General features: G+C 49.5%; 1 protein-coding gene across 2 annotated transcripts in view; it reads left to right on the top strand.

Annotated features, from left to right (window-relative positions):
- Window positions 1–18691, top strand: part of trappc10 (trafficking protein particle complex subunit 10) — an 88239-nt gene extending 69548 nt beyond the window's left edge. For both annotated transcript variants that reach the window (XM_060833874.1, XM_060833875.1), the window contains 5 exons: window positions 352–478; window positions 9179–9346; window positions 12242–12419; window positions 14205–14399; window positions 17134–18691. In XM_060833874.1, the coding sequence (XP_060689857.1) occupies window positions 352–478; window positions 9179–9346; window positions 12242–12419; window positions 14205–14399; window positions 17134–17372 (907 nt within the window). In that variant the 3' untranslated portion in view covers window positions 17373–18691. The remainder of the gene's footprint in view (window positions 1–351; window positions 479–9178; window positions 9347–12241; window positions 12420–14204; window positions 14400–17133) is intronic.
- The last annotated feature ends 296 nt before the right edge of the window (window positions 18692–18987 follow it).

Raw genomic sequence — 18987 nt, 5'->3', positions numbered from 1 at the left:
GGTTCCCTCAGCTGAACCTGAGCAGGGAGGGGTTGTTTTGAGGAGAGATGAGTGGTTGGGCCTGTACTCATTCAGCTTTAGAAGAACAAGAGGGAACCTTATTGTCTAGATGCTGTAGAAAGGTTATTTCTCCTTGTGGGAGAGTCTAGGCTCAAAGGGCATAATCTCAGAATGTGAGTCGCTCATTTAAGACAGAGATGAGGAAATATATTTGTCCTTGTATAATGTTATATAATGGAACAACATAGACTCGTATGGTCAAATTTGTGTTACTGGCTATACTGAGTATTTTGATTTGTTCCAGTGGGTCTCCTCTGCATAATGCATCTCTCTCTCTCTCTCGTTCTGCAGGAAATATCTGCAAGTGTGTGTTCACAACTTGTCTGAAATTGGGTTCCAGTTATTTGACCCTCAGTTGGAAGAAGTCACAAAGAACTCCGATCTGACCTTTGTGTCATTGAATTCTCTCAAACAGCAGGTAAGGCCCCTACAGTCTGGAAGAAGGGTTACCTCGAACTGAGCCTGAAACTCTCTGGTTTCCCACTCTGTTCCCGTGGACAGAAGGTGCTGGAAATTGTGGGGGTTTGATTTGCCGACGGTCAAGTCCTGTCCTCTTGGGAGTGAGGTCAGATGCTGGGCCACTGACCCCAAACAGAGCCCCCTTCTCCCAGCCTGAAGTGCGATTGTCATTTCAACACTGGGCGAGGCCGTTCATCTACTATCCCTGTGCCCTCCAATTCCATTGTCTTATTCCTCCCCTACATTCTTCCTAGTCATTGTACTGTTGATTCAATAGTCCTTAAAATGAAGTGAGATATATCAATTACTCTTCCAATAATCGTGTAAAAACATCATCATTTCTCACCTTCATTCTGCCAGTGGTAATCTCAACCTGCATCCTAGTAACTGATTCACTAACCAGTGATCATCCTCAATCAGCGTCCCCAGTTACTGAGTCACTTTTCATGAAGGCTCATGATGTTTTATTGTTATTGTTATAAATTTGGAAGCTTGGGTTCTGTAGTAAACTGAACCAGATGTGGATTTACGTTTGGTTTGCATTTCTCTTTGTATGTGTTAAGGTTTGTGTGTGAAGGTTTCATTCCATTTGTAAGTTGTATGCATGGTGCACAGTTGTCCAGAAATTTACTTACAATAAGATTTAGAAACAATGCCTAAGAGAGAGAGAAATTAGGTTGCACAGCAGCGAAGTGTCCTGTGACATGGGGAGACAGGTACCGGACTTCTTAGAGTCATAGGTTCATACAACACAGAAACAGACCCTTCGGTCCAACTCATCCATGCTGACCACCTTTCCCAAACTAGTCCCATTTAACTGCGTTTGGCCCATAACTCTAAAGTTTTCCTATTCACGTAATTGTCCAAATGTCTTTTAAATGCTGTAAACTGTACCTGCACCGAGAGCCATCCCGAAGCTCTGACTATGTCGGTCATTCAGGGAGGAATAGCCAGTGAGAAAAGCAGTGCAGTCTGCAGAACAGTCCGGGCAGGAGAGCAGAAGTTCTGAATGGTTTAATGTGAGTACAGGGAAGGGGTGGGGATGGCTGTGTGGTGTTATCACTGGACCTTTAACCCAGAGATCCAGGTCGTGTCCTGGGGACCTGGGCCTGAATCCTGCTACAGCAGGTGGTGGAATTTGAATTCAATAAAAATCTGGAATTAAGAATCTGACAATGACCACGAAACCATTGTCGGGAAAACCCATCTGGTTCATTTAATGTCCTTGAGGGAAGGAAACTGCCTTCCTTACCCGGTCTGGCCTACACGTAACTCCAGACCCACAGCAACGGGATTGACTCTTAACCACCTTCTGGGCAATTAGGGATGGGCTGTCGGTGCTGACCCAGCCAGCGACGCCCTCTTCCCATGAATGAATAAAGAAACAAAAAGTTTCAGTATCAACATGCAGTAGAAGAGGGGTTGAAGGAATCGGTGTTCTGAAGTCAATGGTTTCAGGGTCTCCTGAACAAAGTGGACAGTATTAAATATCAGATTCAACTTCAGCAATCCAAGTCCACGTTATAGGTGGCTTACTCGCGTATGGGAGGAGCAGGTCAAAAACTCTCACTGAGTTACAAACAGTTGGAACTTTAATCTACAAATTACTGTTACACGCCACATTCTCAGTGGATTATTAAGTTTGGTAAGTCAAGTGTTTTAATTCCTAACTAAATGTTTAAACCTGGCTGCGCAATCTCAAAACGAAATATAACCTTCGTTCAGTTCAGCAGATAAATTTATTCAAAGCTAAATCCATGCTTCCTGATAAAAATAACTAACATATTTTCCCAACAGTGTCACATTATAGTTGAAGTGCCTAACTTTTTAATTACATGCTGTTTATTGAGAGCTAATGTCTTGATTGATCAGACGGTGCAAATCTGACCCCCGACTTCACAAATCTGACCCCCAACTTCACAAATCTGACCCCCAACTTCACAAATGTGACCTGACTGTGATCCTGGTCAGCGTCCTGGTCCTCTGTAAAAGGTTTATTAACTGGTACTGACAGGGTTTTGAGTTCTGACCTGAAGCTATGTGGAGACCCTGCTGTTTTTGGGAGTCCTCTGTGCTCAATTGCACCTAATCTCTGAGCGTTACATTCAAGAGGCAACTTTTCCTTTGTCAAAGGGGAAAGGTCATCCTTTGAGTCTTCCATTTCCTGCTCTGGGATATCTGTGCACTGTGGTAATGTTCCACACTATGGCCTATTGGGCTTGATCTGTTTGTATACCTTTTCTCACCATTATAGCATTTTATTTTGTTTAATTTTACTTTATTTCATCATTAAATCAGTGGTGGCAATCACTCACTAATGAGCCTGATTACCCATCGGGGAAATTCCGTGTCACTGGTCCTGGGCTCTGTGGGTCTTGTGTAGCTGATAGGCCCAATGCTCCAACCACACCTTGGGCAGGTGTTTCCGGGAGGTGGAGTTGGTCCTTAGCCTTGAAATTCCTGGCATTCCTTTCTCCGAATCCTTTTCTGTATTTCCGTTTGCTGCTGGGTGTTGTCAGAGAATTAGGTCCTTTTGGATAGGAGCTTCCTCCAAGTCAGTTTCTTCTGAGCAAGGGTCTCCCATGCATTGACATCCATATTAGATTTCTACAGGGAGCCTTCAGGAAGACTTTGCAATGCTTCCTCTGTCCTCCTGTTATCCAAGTACCTGCCCTGAGCTGGGTCAAGGTGGCTTGTTTTGGCAGTAGGAACTCCGGTGTCTACACACAAGGCTGGCCCGCCAGAGTTGGTCATTGAGATGTACAGCCCTGAAACAGACCTTTCCATCCAACTCATCCATGCCGACCAGATATCCTAAATTAATCTAGTCCCATTTGCCGTATCCCTCAAAACCCTTCCGATTTGGATGCTTTTAAATGTTGCAATTGTACCAGCCTCCACCACATCCTCTGGCAGCTCATTCCATACTCGTACCACCCTCTGTGTGAAAATGTTTCCCCTTAGGTCTCTTTTATATCTTTCCCCTCTCACCCTAAACCTATGCCCTGTAGTTCTGATCTCTCCCACTCCAGGAAACTACCTCGTCTATTTATCCTATCCATGCCCTTCATGATTTTGTAAACCTCTATAAGGTTACCCCTCAGCCTCCGACTCTCCAGGGAAAACAGCCCCAGCCTGTTTAGCCTCTCCCTGTAGCTCAGATCCTGCAACCCTGGCAACATCCTTGTAAATCTTTTCTGAACCCTTACAAGCTTCACAACATCTTTCCGATAGGAAGGAGACCAGAAATGCACGCAATATTCCAACAGTGGCCTAACCAATGTCCTGTACAGCCGCAACATGACCTCCCAACTCCTGCACTCAGTACTCTGACCAATAAAGGAAAGCATACCAAACACCTTCTTCACTGTCCTATCTACCTGCGACTCCACTCTCAAGGAGCTATGAACCTGCACTCCAAGGTCTCTTGGTTCAGCAACACTTCCCAGGACCTTACCATTAAGTGTATAAGTCCTGCTGAGATTTGCTTTCCCAAAATGCAGCACCTCACATTTATCTGAATTAAACTCCATCTGCCACTCCTCAGCCCATTGGCCCATCTGGTCAAGATCCTGTTGTAATCTGAGGTAACCTTCTTCACTGTCCACTACACCTCCAATTTTGGTGTCATCTGCAAACTTACTAACTATACCTCCTGTGTTTGTATCCAAATCATTTATATAAATGACCAACAATAGTAGACCCAGCACTGATCCTTGTGGCACTCTATTGGTCGCTGACCTCCAGAGTGAAAAACAACCCTCCACCACCACCCTCTGTCTTCTACCTTTGAGCCAGTTCTGTATCCACATGACTAGTCCTCCCTGTATTCCATGAGCTCTAACCTTGCTAACCACTCTCCAGTGGCAAACCTTGTCAAACACCTTACTGAAGTCCATATAGATCATGTCCAACGCTCTGCCAGCATCAATCCTCTTTGTTACATCTTCAGAAAATTCCATCAAGTTTGTGAGACATGATTTCCCACGCACAAAGCCATGTTACTATCCCTAATCAATCCTTGCCTTTCCAAGGAATCCTCAGGATTCCCTCCAATGACTTGCCCACCACCAGTTTCAGATGATCATAGACTTGATGCTGGTGCTGTTAGCTGCTTCAAGGACCCTGACGTTAGTACAGCTATCCTCCCAGCTGATGCAGAGGATCTCTATCAACAACATTGATGGGACTTCTCCAGGACCTTGAGGTGGAGTCTATTCACAGTCCAAGTTTCCGAGCCATGTCGAAGAGTTGGAAGGATGACTCTCTTATACACTTGGATCTCGGTATCAGCACGGGGCTGCCACAGATGTCAAAGCCTCTCACCCTTAGGCATCTGTACGCAACTCTCACACATTGGATGTGATGTTGAATCTCCACCTTGATGTCAGCCTCAGCTGAGAGGAAGTTTCCCAGGTAAGTCACCGTTGACCTTAAAGGGGGAATTAAACGATACATGCTCTGGGACAGGTAAAGGATTTGAGTCCTCCCCAGGTTGAGGCTGAGGCCAATTCTTTGCTATGTTTCTGTGAAGGTATTCAGTGAGGTTTGAAGGTTTCCTTCTGAGAGAGCAGAGATAACATTGTCACCACATACTGATGTTCCACAAGTGAGGTCAGCGTTTGGTTCTTGTTTGGGTTTAACTGTCCATCCTGTGGACAATATCCACACCACTTGGAATCTTGTTCTTGACAAGATGAAGAATGGTGGTGATGAAGATTGAGAAAAGGATCGGGGCACTGACCCATCCCTGCTCAACCCCATCTTGACCTTGAAGGATCCTGCCATATTACGGTCAGTGAGGATCATTGCTGATAGCTTGGAGTGGAGCAAGTGGAGAAAGTTGCTGAATTTCACTCAACAGCTGGCCTTTGATAGCACTGCCGAGTGAGTGAGTCAAAAGCCTTGGTCAGGTCGTTAATGACCACATAGATTGACTGGTGTTGTTCCTGGTATTTCTCTTAGAGTTGCTGAGCAATGAAAATCATGTCCATAATTCCATAATTCGGTTGGAGGTCATACTGACTTTCAGGAAGGATTTCCTCTGAGACTGGGAGACGGTGCCTTGTGAGGATTTGGGTGATGATCACCCCGGTGGTGGAGAGTAGAGAGATTTCTCAATAGTTCCCACAGTCCACTTTGTTTCTTTTCTTGAAGACAGTGGTGATGGCAGGGATTTCTTCTTTGTCCCAGGTTTTCTGGACAAGTTGATGGAGATAACGGTAAGGTCTGTTCCGCCAAGTTTGAGCATCTTTGCTGGAATCCTATCAACTCCTGCTGCGTTTCCATTTTTCATGTGTCGAATGGCCCCTTCAATTTCTGCCACATTAAGTGGGAGTCCAGGATTGCCACTGATAGGAAGCTGGGGCATTTCCTCAAACAGGTCTTCATTGACGACTGCATCCTGCTTTCTGAGTTATTTGAAGCATTCTCCCCATCAGAGGCTGATGTTTTCTCTGTCTGTCAAAAAGGTTCCATCTTCACTCTGTACTGGTTAAAGGCCAAGGGTGTTGGGTGTGTGTGTTGCTCTGATGGCACTGAAGAAACCCAGGTGTCGGATTTGTCCGACAGGGAGTTGTTGTTCATTAGCTTTCTCAGTCCACCAATGGCTCTTGGTTTCCCTAATTTGTCTTTGTAATTCCACCTTTCCTGTTTGATGAGTTCTCCTCTGTGCCTCGCTGGTGATGTTGTTTGCCAAGCAGGGAGAGCTTTCCCCTTATTGTCGATGGGGTCTTGGAGGATGTGATCATTCTCATCAAACCAGTCTTGGTGTTTCCTGCTGTCTTCAGCTCTTTCCAGTTTCCTCCACTTCATTAAAAGGAACTCTTCGAAGATTATGATGAAGACATTGCTGGACAGTCACTAGTCTGCTCAGCTTTTGAAATTGGTCAACATTGAGCTTTTTTCTGAACAGTTTCTTCATCTGCAGCCGTTTCTGGTGGCATTTGCTGGACATTGAGGATGAGCTGGTGATATGTCCAGCAGCCGTCTGCTCTGTTTTGGTAATGAGGACATCGTTTAGGTCTTGGGATTGAAGATGTCGTTGATCGTGTGCCAATGCTTTGAATCATGGACGCATCCAAGAAAAATGAACTTGCCATTTTGATGGAACTGTGATGACTAGTTGATGATCCGCACATTTGGTGAGCACACGAATCCCACTGAAGTTACAATTCCTGATGCTTTTTGATCCTGTGGTCCTTTTCCAGATTTGAGCCTTCATTCCAACCCTCGTGTGAAAGGGCCCAAGGAGGACCAGATCTTGCTTAGAGATGTGGGTGTCCAGGATGGAGGCAAAGTCTTCTTTGAACTCATCAATGCCATCAAGGGTTGGAGCATGGCCACTTTCCACCATTGCCTGCTGGTTCCTCACCATTTGTAGTGTCACAAAACTAGTCCCTCTTTTTCCCCTAAAAACTGTTCCTTGGCTTGAGGAGACTTTGTACTTGATTTTTTTTCAGAGGGGGAGTAAACCGGGCCAGGCTCTGATCAGTCTGGTTTGGTACAGAGATTAAAGGGCATTGAGAGGCCTTTTGTTTCTGTGTAAACAGATGAGACTTCAGGCCGGAGTGGTCATGTTTTAGAAGTGACCTGTATCAAGAAAGGGGAGTGGTCAGCTCTCTAGCTGAGCTGAGCAGTTTAGTTCAGTCTTGAACTGGGACGTTCAACAGGGAGCTGTGTGGAAACTCTCTCTCTTTCTGCCGTTTGACTTCAACCTGTAAGCCTGTGTTCCATTGATACTGGTTTTTAAAGGGAGTTTGCTTATTGGGACTGTTGTGTATATTCACAACAGCATAATTAAGTCTAGTTTGGATAGATTGAGTTCTGTAGCAGTCCTTTATTCTGTTCTTTGTGTTTCATAGTTTATTCACAAAATTACACACGTATTCTGTTTTAGCTCGGTTGATTATTCAGTTTTACTCTGGGTTACTTTCACAGCACACTTCCCGAAACAAAATGCAAAGTTACGGTCTGGGGCTGCCTGCTGAAGTGGTCTGGCCTAGTCCAGAACAGTAGCTGGAGAGTCACGAGGTGATCGTTGCTGACTACAGGAGTGTCTCAGATTCTGTTGACAAGCTCATTCTTGATGGCAAATCCAGTTCCCTGGGTCAGAGGTTCGTCCTTTGGTTTCCCTCTCCTGGAGAAGGTGTGACCACCACCACCTGGAACTCAGACACTGATATCAGCTGCTCCTCGAGTCTCCTGCAGGGCACTGACTTCAGTGTCTGAGTAACTGGCAGCAAGGCGAGCTCTTTGTTCCAGGCGATAGTTATGGTGATTGTCCAAGGGGGTCGAGGTTAACGTTGGTTTTCAGGCTGCAGATGGATGTGGTTCTCCAGTTTGGTTGGTGATGAGCCTGACTGACTATATTTGGGGCACCTTTTCTCACCGCTACCCCGTGTGGGGTGAACAGAGTAAATCGTGAAGAAGGATACTCAGTCAAGAAGGAAGCTGCCAAGATCCTCTTCTGTTCCTGTTCCAACAGGGTCCTGAGTCAAACTCCACCAGCAATGTGTTGGTCTGAAGGTAGGGACTTTGAGATCTCTTGATCCTGTCCCTGTCACACCTCTCCAATCACTACAGGCCTGTGCTGTGTTTGTGTGGGGGCTGGACCCCTCTAAGTAGACATGTTGTGTACAACATCTTTTAACATAGAGTTGCTGTGCCACATCAGCTGACATACGATTCTTGACAGAAGCTAGATCCTGTTCCAAGGACAGGGGATCTTATCCACTGCTGCAGCTGTTGATGTCACACTAATATCTTCTGCCGGGATCGCTGTTGAAGACTTGTGTTGGATCATATTTTGTCTGGTTCTTCCCCTCTGACCGTACCATCATGGGTGACCCTGTGAGTTGAGAACTCTGAATGGTATCGTTTGAACCTCTCCAGCACAGCAGGATTGCAATTCATGAAAAGCTCTCATTAACTCATTTCTGATATGTATAGTTCGACCATTTCAGGTAGGGTTATAAGGGTTTTCCCCCTTACACCTGTAATACATGTTGATTTTTATTTTTATTAAAGGGATGTTAGTAGCCTTGTGATTATGTTCAGTGACTCAACACCATAGTAACCACATTGTAACATCAATTCACTCTGGGATCTGACCTGTCCAGTATCACCATCAGCTGGGATCATAAACACAAGGTGGGGGGTGGGGGGGAGGGGGGGGGAGGGGGAAGAGGCTAATGAATTTTTCAGCTTTTAGTGTCCTCTGTGATTTGAGAATCCCAGTCACGGAGCAGGTTCAAGACAGAAATCAATCAGGTTCTGGAGGTGAATGACATCAGGAGAATTGGAGAGAGTGTGGGAAGGGGAAGCTGTGATCTCATTGAATGGAGTAGCAGTCTCAAGGGGCTGAATGGCCTACTCCATGTTAGTGTTGGCCTTGTCTCCTTGTTGGATGTAGAAGATATTGGAGCAGTCCTCAGCCCTTTGACCCATTGAGTCTGCTCTGCCATTGGTTTGTGACTGATATGTTTCAGAACCCCATTCTCCTGCTGCCTCTCTTGATGAAGAACCTATCCATCTCTGTCTTAAATATACTCAGTGACTGAGCTTCCATAGCCACCTGCTACAATGAGCTTCACAGATTGCCTACCCTCTGGCTGAAGAAATCTGACCAACCTCTGTCTGCTCTGTTTTATTATATCAGCACATCTACAGCAAGCAAGCCATGTTCTTCGTGTGGGAGTTAAAGTGGAGCCAGGATCCAGGAGCCTACCTTCACTGCCAATTCAGTGTGGCCTTCACACCACTAACCGGCCAGGAATTGAGCTTGATCAAACCATTCACCTACCAGCTCAAACTGGACAATTTCTGCGTAAGTCTTTGAACCAACTCACAGACCCAGGATGACCACGTGAAATGAAAGGCTCAGACAGTTGGAGATTATTCCCAATGTTTCCCTTGCAGAAAAGGAAATCTTTGTATCCAATTTGTGGGGGACGGAGGTGTAATGGTAACGTCACTGACTTCTGCCAGGATCCTCATGCTGATACCCTGAGAACACGAGTTCAAAACAAACTCCTCTCCCACCATGACCCTATACCATGCCCCACCTGAACCTGTAACAGTGTTCCCCCCTGACCCTGTACTGTGCTGTAACAGTGTTCCCCCCTGACCCTGTACTGTGCTGTAACAGTGTTCCCCCCCGACCCTGTACTGTGCTGTAACAGTGTTCCCCCCTGACCCTGTACTGTGCTGTAACAGTGTTCCCCCCCTGACCCTGTACTGTGCTGTAACAGTGTTCCCCCCTGACCCTGTACTGTGCAGTAACAGTGTTCCCCCTGACCCTGTACTGTGCTGTAACAGTGTTCCCTCTGACCCTGTACTGTGCTGTAACAGTGTTCCCCCCCTGACCCTGTACTGTGCTGTAACAGTGTTCCCCCCCCCAACCCTGTACTGTGCTGTAACAGTGTTCCCCCCCCCCCCGACCCTGTACTGTGCAGTAACAGTGTTCCCTCTGACCCTGTACTGTGCTGTAACAGTGTTCCCCCCCCCCCCAACCCTGTACTGTGCAGTAACAGTGTTCCCCCTGACCCTGTACTGTGCAGTAACAGTGTTCCCCCTGACCCTGTACTGTGCTGTAACAGTGTTCCCTCTGACCCTGTACTGTGCTGTAACAGTGTTCCCCCCCTGACCCTGTACTGTGCTGTAACAGTGTTCCCCCCTGACCCTGTACTGTGCTGTAACGGTGTTCCCCCCCTGACCCTGTACTGTGCAGTAACAGTGTTTCCCCCCCCCGACCCTGTACTGTGCTGTAACAGTGTTCCCCCCCGACCCTGTACTGTGCTGTAACAGTGTTCCCCCCCGACCCTGTACTGTGCTGTAACAGTGTTCCCCCCCGACCCTGTACTGTGCTGTAACAGTGTTCCCCCCTGACCCTGTACTGTGCTGTAACAGTGTTCCCCCCCTGACCCTGTACTGTGCTGTAACAGTGTTCCCCCCCCCCCCCAACCCTGTACTGTGCAGTAACAGTGTTCCCCCCCCCCCCAACCCTGTACTGTGCAGTAACAGTGTTCCCCCTGACCCTGTACTGTGCAGTCAGTGTTCCCCCTGACCCTGTACTGTGCTGTAACAGTGTTCCCTCTGACCCTGTACTGTGCTGTAACAGTGTTCCCCCCCTGACCCTGTACTGTGCTGTAACAGTGTTCCCCCCTGACCCTGTACTGTGCTGTAACGGTGTTCCCCCCCTGACCCTGTACTGTGCAGTAACAGTGTTTCCCCCCCCCGACCCTGTACTGTGCTGTAACAGTGTTCCCCCCCGACCCTGTACTGTGCTGTAACAGTGTTCCCCCCGACCCTGTACTGTGCTGTAACAGTGTTCCCCCCCGACCCTGTACTGTGCTGTAACAGTGTTCCCCCCTGACCCTGTACTGTGCTGTAACAGTGTTCCCCCCCGACCCTGTACTGTGCTGTAACAGTGTTCCCCCCTGACCCTGTACTGTGCTGTAACAGTGTTCCCCCCTGACCCTGTACTGTGCTGTAACAGTGTTCCCCCCTGACCCTGTACTGTGCTGTAACAGTGTTCCCCCCTGACCCTGTACTGTGCTGTAACAGTGTTCCCCCCCCCCGACCCTGTACTGTGCAGTAACAGTGTTCCCCCCGACCCTGTACTGTGCAGTAACAGTGCTCCCCCCCGACCCTGTACTGTGCAGTAACCGTGCTCCCCCTGACCCTGTACTGTGCAGTAACCGTGCTCCCCCTGACCCTGTACTGTGCTGTAACAGTGTTCCCCCCCTGACCCTGTACTGTGCTGTAACAGTGTTCCCCCCTGACCCTGTACTGTGCTGTAACGGTGTTCCCCCCCTGACCCTGTACTGTGCAGTAACAGTGTTTTCCCCCCCCGACCCTGTACTGTGCAGTAACAGTGTTCCCCCCCGACCCTGTACTGTGCAGTAACAGTGTTCCCCCCCTGACCCTGTACTGTGCTGTAACAGTGTTCCCCCCCTGACCCTGTACTGTGCTGTAACAGTGTTCCCCCCCTGACCCTGTACTGTGCAGTAAGTGTTCCCCCCTGACCCTGTACTGTGCAGTAAGTGTTCCCCCCCGACCCTGTACTGTGCTGTAACAGTGTTCCCCCCCGACCCTGTACTGTGCTGTAACAGTGTTTCCCCCCCCCCCGACCCTGTACTGTGCTGTAACAGTGTTCCCCCCCTGACCCTGTACTGTGCTGTAACGGTGTTCCCCCCCTGACCCTGTACTGTGGTGTAACGGTGTTCCCCCCCTGACCCTGTACTGTGCTGCAACAGTGTTCCCCCCCTGACCCTGTACTGTGCTGCAACAGTGTTCCCCCCCTGACCCTGTACTGTGCTGCAACAGTGTTCCCCCCCTGACCCTGTACTGTGCTGTAACAGTGTTCCCCCCCGTCCCTGTACTATGCTGTAACAGTGTTCCCCCCCGACCCTGTACTGTGCAGTAAGTGTTCCCCCCCGACCCTGTACTGTGCTGTAACAGTGTTCCCCCCCCCCGACCCTGTACTGTGCTGTAACAGTGTTCCCCCCCGACCCTGTACTGTGCAGTAACAGTGTTCCCCCCGACCCTGTACTGTGCAGTAACAGTGTTCCCCCCCTGACCCTGTACTGTGCTGTAACGGTGTTCCCCCCTGACCCTGTACTGTGCTGTAACGGTGTTCTCCCTGACCCTGTACTGTGCTGTAACGGTGTTCTCCCTGACCCTGTACTGTGCTGTAACGGTGTTCTCTCACTCTCCTTAGACATTGTATGATGTGAAAGCTGAAATCTCCCCATCCCTGGGAGCTGAGATGTGTAAAACAGGAACCCTGTGTAATCTGGAAGTGTCAATTATGCGCCTGGCTGACCTCACAGAGATGGATAAAGATGAATCGTTGGTTGACTGTGATGGGTATTGTGCCACCAAGCTGATGTACGAAGGTACGATGTTTCCGCAGGATGTTTCCGTTGACTCGCGTTTTCATTTATAGCTTACTTTAACCTAGAAGCTTCAGTATTTGACATGAAATAACCTGTCTGGCAGTTAGTGTCAGTGTGATCAGAGAGTGTCTCAGCACTTTACACTCCTCGCAAATTCAACAGGAGCTGATTGGCTGTCTCGACTCTAGGGAGTGTAGAGGGAGCTTTACTCTGTATCTAACCCCGTGCTGTTCCTGTCCTGGAGTGTTTGATGGGGGACAGTGTAGAGGGAGCTTTACTCTGTATCTAACCCCATGCTGTCCCTGTCCTGGGAGTGTTTGATGGGGGACAGTGTAGAGGGAGCTTTACTCTGTATCTAACCCCATGCTGTTCCTGTCCTGGGAGTGTTTGATGGGGACAGTGTAGAGGGAGCTTTACTCTGTATCTAACCCCGTGCTGTCCCTGTCCTGAGAGTGTTTGATGGGGGACAGTGTAGAGGGAGCTTTACTCTGTATCTAACCCCATGTAGTCCCTGTCCTGGGAGTGTTTGATGGGGGACAGTGTAGAGGGAGCTTTACTCTATATCTAACTCTGTGCTGTCCCTGTCCCTGGGAGTGTTTGATGGGGGACAGTGTAGAGGGAGCTTTACACTGTATCTAACCCCGTGCTGTCCCTGTCCTGGGAGTGTTTGATGGGGACAGTGTAGAGGGAGCTTTACTCTGTATCTAACCCCATGTAGTCCCTGTCCTGGGAGTGTTTGATGGGGGACAATGTAGAGGGAGCTTTACTCTGTATCTAACGCTGTGCTGTCCCTGTCCCTGGGAGTGTTTGGGGACAGTGTAGAGGGAGCTTTACTCTGTATCTAACCCCGTGCTGTCCCTGTCCCTGGGAGTGTTTGATGGGGGACAGTGTAGAGGGAGCTTTACACTGTATCTAACCCCGTGCTGTCCCTGTCCTGGGAGTGTTTGATGGGGACAGTGTAGAGGGAGCTTTACTCTGTATCTAACCCCATGTAGTCCCTGTCCTGGGAGTGTTTGATGGGGGACAATGTAGAGGGAGCTTTACTCTGTATCTAACGCTGTGCTGTCCCTGTCCCTGGGAGTGTTTGGGGACAGTGTAGAGGGAGCTTTACTCTGTATCTAACCCCGTGCTGTCCCTGTCCCTGGGAGTGTTTGATGGGGGACAGTGTAGAGGGAGCTTTACATGGAATCTACAGCTGAAGGATTGTTATGAAATGATGTAGGACCCCCCCCCAGTGGCCGAATGCTGCCAGTGTGACCCCCCCAGTGGCCGAATGCTGCCAGTGTGACCCCCCCCAGTGGCCGAATGCTGCCAGTGTGACCCCCCCCCCAGTGGCCGAATGCTGCCAGTGTGATCCCCCCAGTGGCCGAATGCTGCTAGTGTGACCCCCCCCCCAGTGGCTGAATGCTGCCAGTGTGACCCCCTCTAGTGGCCGAATGCTGCCAGTGTGATCCCCCCCTAGTGGCCGAATGCTGCCAGTGTGATCCCCCCTAGTGGCCGAATGCTGCCAGTGTGACCCCCCCAGTGGCCGAATGCTGCCAGTGTGACCCCCCCCAGTGGCTGAATGCTGCCAGTGTGACCCCCTCTAGTGGCCGAATGCTGCCAGTGTGATCCCCCCCTAGTGGCCGAATGCTGCCAGTGTGATCCCCCCTAGTGGCCGAATGCTGCCAGTGTGACCCCCCCAGTGGCCGAATGCTGCCAGTGTGACCCCCCCCAGTGGCCGAATGCTGTGGTGTTGATTATTCAGCTTCAGTTGAGATTTAAAATGTGTGTTTTCCTTTTCAGTTGTTGATAACAGCAGTAACTGGGCAGTGTGCGGTAAGAGCTCCGGGGTTATTTCCATGCCAGTTGCAACCCGTGCCACTCACAAAGTGCACATGGAAGTGATGCCTCTGTTTGCTGGATTCCTCCCGTATCCCGATATCAAACTCTTCAAGTACCTCCCATTCCAGGCCGGCCAGGCTGGACCAATGGAGACAGGTATGAGAGCAAGGCAATGGAGTTTTTCATGTTGGAGACCAGGAGAGACTGGCTGCAGCTGCTCTTTCCCAATGTGTCTGTACAAGGAGTGGAAGGCAGTGTTTCAGGTGGTGGGGGTGGGTGTGCAGGGGGGCTGGGGGAGGTGGGTGGTGCTGGGGGGGTCAGGGAGTGAGGGAGTGATGTTGTACTGATTTGTGTATGTGGCTGTCTATGACCTGGGTCTGACAGTGTGCTGACCAGATTGTGATTGGAATTTGTTCAGTGTGATGTGGTGCCTCTTTGACCAAAAGTAATAATCATAGTTTCCACAGAGAGAAGGCGGGGTGATCTGGAAGAGTAAGGATATTTAGGCATTGAGAATGGTGAGAATTTTCAAGCCCACAATCAAGTTGGCCGCCTGCTGGAACAAGCAAGCAGGGAGCACAGAATTATCGCAAGAGGCTGAAAATGAGGAAGCTCATGTGGAATGTTGAATCCCTGTGGAATCTCGGGAACAGGAACAGAATGGCATGATAACTCTGAGTGACCGCCACATAAACCAAGGCAGTGGAGGTTTTCATATTCACCAGGAGGCCAATTCAGAATCAGATTTATCAACGTTGAAATAAAAACAGAAGATACTCAGCATCAAATATAGGAGCAGGCAGATGTTGTAACAATGTTATGAAACATTTGTTAGACCACAGATGGAATAATGTCTGCAGTTGTGGTCACCGCACTATCAGAAGGATGTGATTGCACTGGAACATATGCAGAGGAGATTTATCAGGATGTTGTCTGGGATGGAAAGTCTCCATTAAAGGAGAGACTTTGTAGGTTGGGTTTGTTTTACCTGGAGCACAGGAAGACTGAGGGGGAGGGGAGGGGAGGGGAGGGGGAGTGACGGTCTGATTGAGGGATACAAGACAAGGAGATGCATAGAGAGGGTAGATTGTGAGAATCTTTTCCCCCTGGCACACATGTCAAAGACCAGAGGGTATAAGTTAAAAAGTGAGAGGTAAGTGGGTTAGAGGAAAAGCCTTTTCACTCAAAGGGTGGTGGAAATATGGTAGGTGCTGCTGGAGAGGGTGATGGAGGCAAGTACTTCACGGCAATTCAGTAGCATGGAGCCAAGCAGCTAAAATACCAGAACAAAGGAGGTGAGGGACTCAATGTAGGTAAATGGGATTAGTGCAGCTTGATATTTGTTGATGAGCATAGACAAGGTGGGGCGAAGGGCCTCTTTCTATGCTGTCTGACTGGAACTGTATTCCACACATCTGACAACATCTGTACAAATTGGAGCAGAACTTACGTTTCACCTCAATGACTTGTATAACGTTTACAGTACTGGTGGGGACAGGTCTGTCCCTGTATTACACTGGGTACAGTACTGGTGGGGACAGATCTGTCCCTGTATAACACTGGGGTACAATACTGGTGGGGACAGGTCTGTCTCTGTATAACACTGGGGTACAGTACTGGTGGGGACAGGTCTGTCCCTGTATTACACTGGGGTACAATACTGGTGGGGACAGATCTGTCCCTGTATTACACTGGGGTACAGTACTGGTGGGGACAGGTCTGTCACTGTGTAACACTAGGGTACAGTACTGGTGGGGACAGGTCTGTCACTGTGTAACGCTGGGGTACAGTACTGGTGGGGACAGGTCTGTCTCTGTATAACGCTGGGGTACAGTACTGGTGGAGACAGGTCTGTCTCTGTATAACACTGGGGTACAGTACTGGTGGGGACAGGTCTGTCCCTGTATAACACTAGGGTACAGTACTGGTGGGGACAGGTCTGTCACTGTGTAACGCTGGGGTACAGTACTGGTGGGGACAGGTCTGTCTCTGTATAACGCTGGGGTACAGTACTGGTGGGGACAGGTCTGTCTCTGTATAACGCTGGGGTACAGTACTGGTGGGGACAGGTCTGTCTCTGTATAACACTAGGGTACAGTACTGGTGGGGACAGGTCTGTCACTGTGTAACGCTGGGGTACAGTACTGGTGGGGACAGGTCTGTCTCTGTATAACACTGGGGTACAGTACTGGTGGGGACAGGTCTGTCCCTGTATAACACTAGGGTACAGTACTGGTGGGGACAGGTCTGTCACTGTGTAACGCTGGGGTACAGTACTGGTGGGGACAGGTCTGTCTCTGTATAACACTGGGGTACAGTACTGGTGGGGACAGGTCTGTCTCTGTATAACACTGGGGTACAGTACTGGTGGGGACAGGTCTGTCCCTGTATAACACTAGGGTACAGTACTGGTGGGGACAGGTCTGTCACTGTGTAACGCTGGGGTACAGTACTGGTGGGGACAGGTCTGTCTCTGTATAACACTGGGGTACAGTACTGGTGGGGACAGGTCTGTCTCTGTATAACGCTGGGGTACAGTACTGGTGGGGACGGGTCTGTCCCTGTATAACACTGGGGTACAGTACTGGTGGGGACGGGTCTGTCCCTGTATAACACTGGGGTACAGTACTGGTGGGGACAGGTCTGTCCCTGTATAACACTGGGGTACAGTACTGGTGGGGACAGGTCTGTCTCTGTATAACGCTGGGGTACAGTACTGGTGGGGACAGGTCTGTCCCTGTATAACACTGGGGTACAGTACTGGTGGGGACAGGTCTGTCCCTGTATAACACTGGGGTACAGTATTGGTGGTGTAGGTGCTGTCTGGGGTCTTGGTACTCTGGGGTATTGGATCTGTTCCTGTTATATGTGTTGTCTTTGTCCCCTGCAGATAATTGGATGGAGAACGACACCCTGTCCCTGGACCGAGCCCTGGATGAGCAGGTGGAGAGCAGTAGTACGAGGAGCCGGGGCAGCAGCCATTCATCCAGCAGCAATGAGCACCGGAGTGTGTCGATGCCTCGCCTGCTCCCCTTCTCCAGTGGCCAGGTCTTCAACACCAGCTCCAGCATGCAGATCCTCGTCATCCCCAGCCAGGATGACCACATGTTGGAGGTTAATGTCACGTGACTGGCCTCTGTGTTTTCCCAGCACTCTGTCATGTGAGGTGATGGGGCTCTGTCATGTGATCATGCTGTGCAATGTAATTTTGGGGTTCTCTGTGCCATGACAGGAGAGCAGTGTGTGACAAGACAGTGCCCTCACCTCACATGACAGGAGCTGTCTGTCTCTGTAAATGTCTCTATACAGTCAGCTCTGTGGGGAGTGATGTAATTATGTTCTGTCTTTGTCTCAGTTCTGCTGAAATATTAGTGACTTTCTTTTAACTAAGGAAGAAATGATGTGATTTGGTATCAAAGTCAGTCTGTGTGAGTCACAGACAGCCTCATGAAACCTACTCCGTCCCTGGGCACCAGCTGCCCCCTCCCATTCTGGTGTTCCAGGATCAGGAGTAACTCTGTGCCAGCTCCATTAGATTCCAACTCCGAGTTTCCCATTCCTCCTGTGAGTGAGGCTGTATGTGAGACTAGGGCAGTGGCACAGCCAGACTGTGAGGAGAGCAAGAAGTTGGCATCTGTCAGAACTGCTCTGATAGCTGACCACACCTCCGTGTGATCATTCCCCCTCCTTTACCCTCCTGATGGCTTTTCACTGAAATTATTTCAAGCTCAATCTGTGGTCTAACTGAATAATTCTTTATTTATTTACATAATCCTTAATTTTTCATCCAGGTTTAATTATATAAATATATATGTATAGAGAGAGAGTAATATAAACTTTCAGAGTGGATCTTGTCAATGGGGATCTGGGGCTGCTGAAATGGAGCAGAGACTGGACTGTCTCGATGATACCCCCCGACAGCTCGTCCCCCTGGATACCCCCCGACAGCTCGTCCCCCTGGATACCCCCCGACAGCTCGTCCCCCTGGATACCCCCGGACAGCTCGTCCCCCCTGGATACCCCCCGACAGCTCGTCCCCCTGGATACCCCCCGACAGCTCGTCCCCCTGGATACCCCCGGACAGCTCGTTCCCTGGACACCCCCCGACAGCTCGTCCCCCTGGATACCCCCCGACAGCTCATCCCCCCCCCTGGACACCCCCCGACAGCTCGTCCCCCCTGGACACCCCCCGACAGCTCATCCCCCCTGGACACCCCCCGACAGCTCGATGTCTGAGGCAATTTGACAGCAGCTGAGGACCTTTGTAAATAGCTGGGTAGCTGGTCAGGTTGGTTGATCAACGCCCAGGGGTTTAGCATTCACACCCAATAAAGTTATAATCTCTCAGCTTGGTATCCCTGATATTTTCAGCCTTGCTTTATCTTGTGCTGAGGACAGGGGAGATGTGGATGTGAACTGTGAACATTATATAAACATCAACATCCTCACCAGTTTGCCTGCGGTGACTGATTGTGTTGTTATGTGTCTGTCTATTTGGTGACTCTTTGAGAGAAAGTGAGGGTTTCTCCTTTTCCAATTGTTCCCTCATGGTGGCACTCTTGGGGCAAAGGGGGTGAACAAAGAACAATACAGCCCCAGAACAGGCCCTTTGGCCCACCAAGATTGTGCTGACCCATGATGCTTTTCTAAACTAAAAACCTTTCACCTCTCCACATACACCATCGAACATTCCAGCGCAGTACAGGCCTTTCGACCCTCGATCTTGCACCAGCCTGTGAAACCA

Source organism: Hemiscyllium ocellatum, chromosome 12, assembly GCF_020745735.1.
Source record: "Hemiscyllium ocellatum isolate sHemOce1 chromosome 12, sHemOce1.pat.X.cur, whole genome shotgun sequence".
In the NCBI taxonomy this organism is placed as follows: Eukaryota; Metazoa; Chordata; class Chondrichthyes; order Orectolobiformes; family Hemiscylliidae; genus Hemiscyllium; species Hemiscyllium ocellatum.
This window is presented reverse-complemented; position numbering and strand designations above follow the sequence as displayed.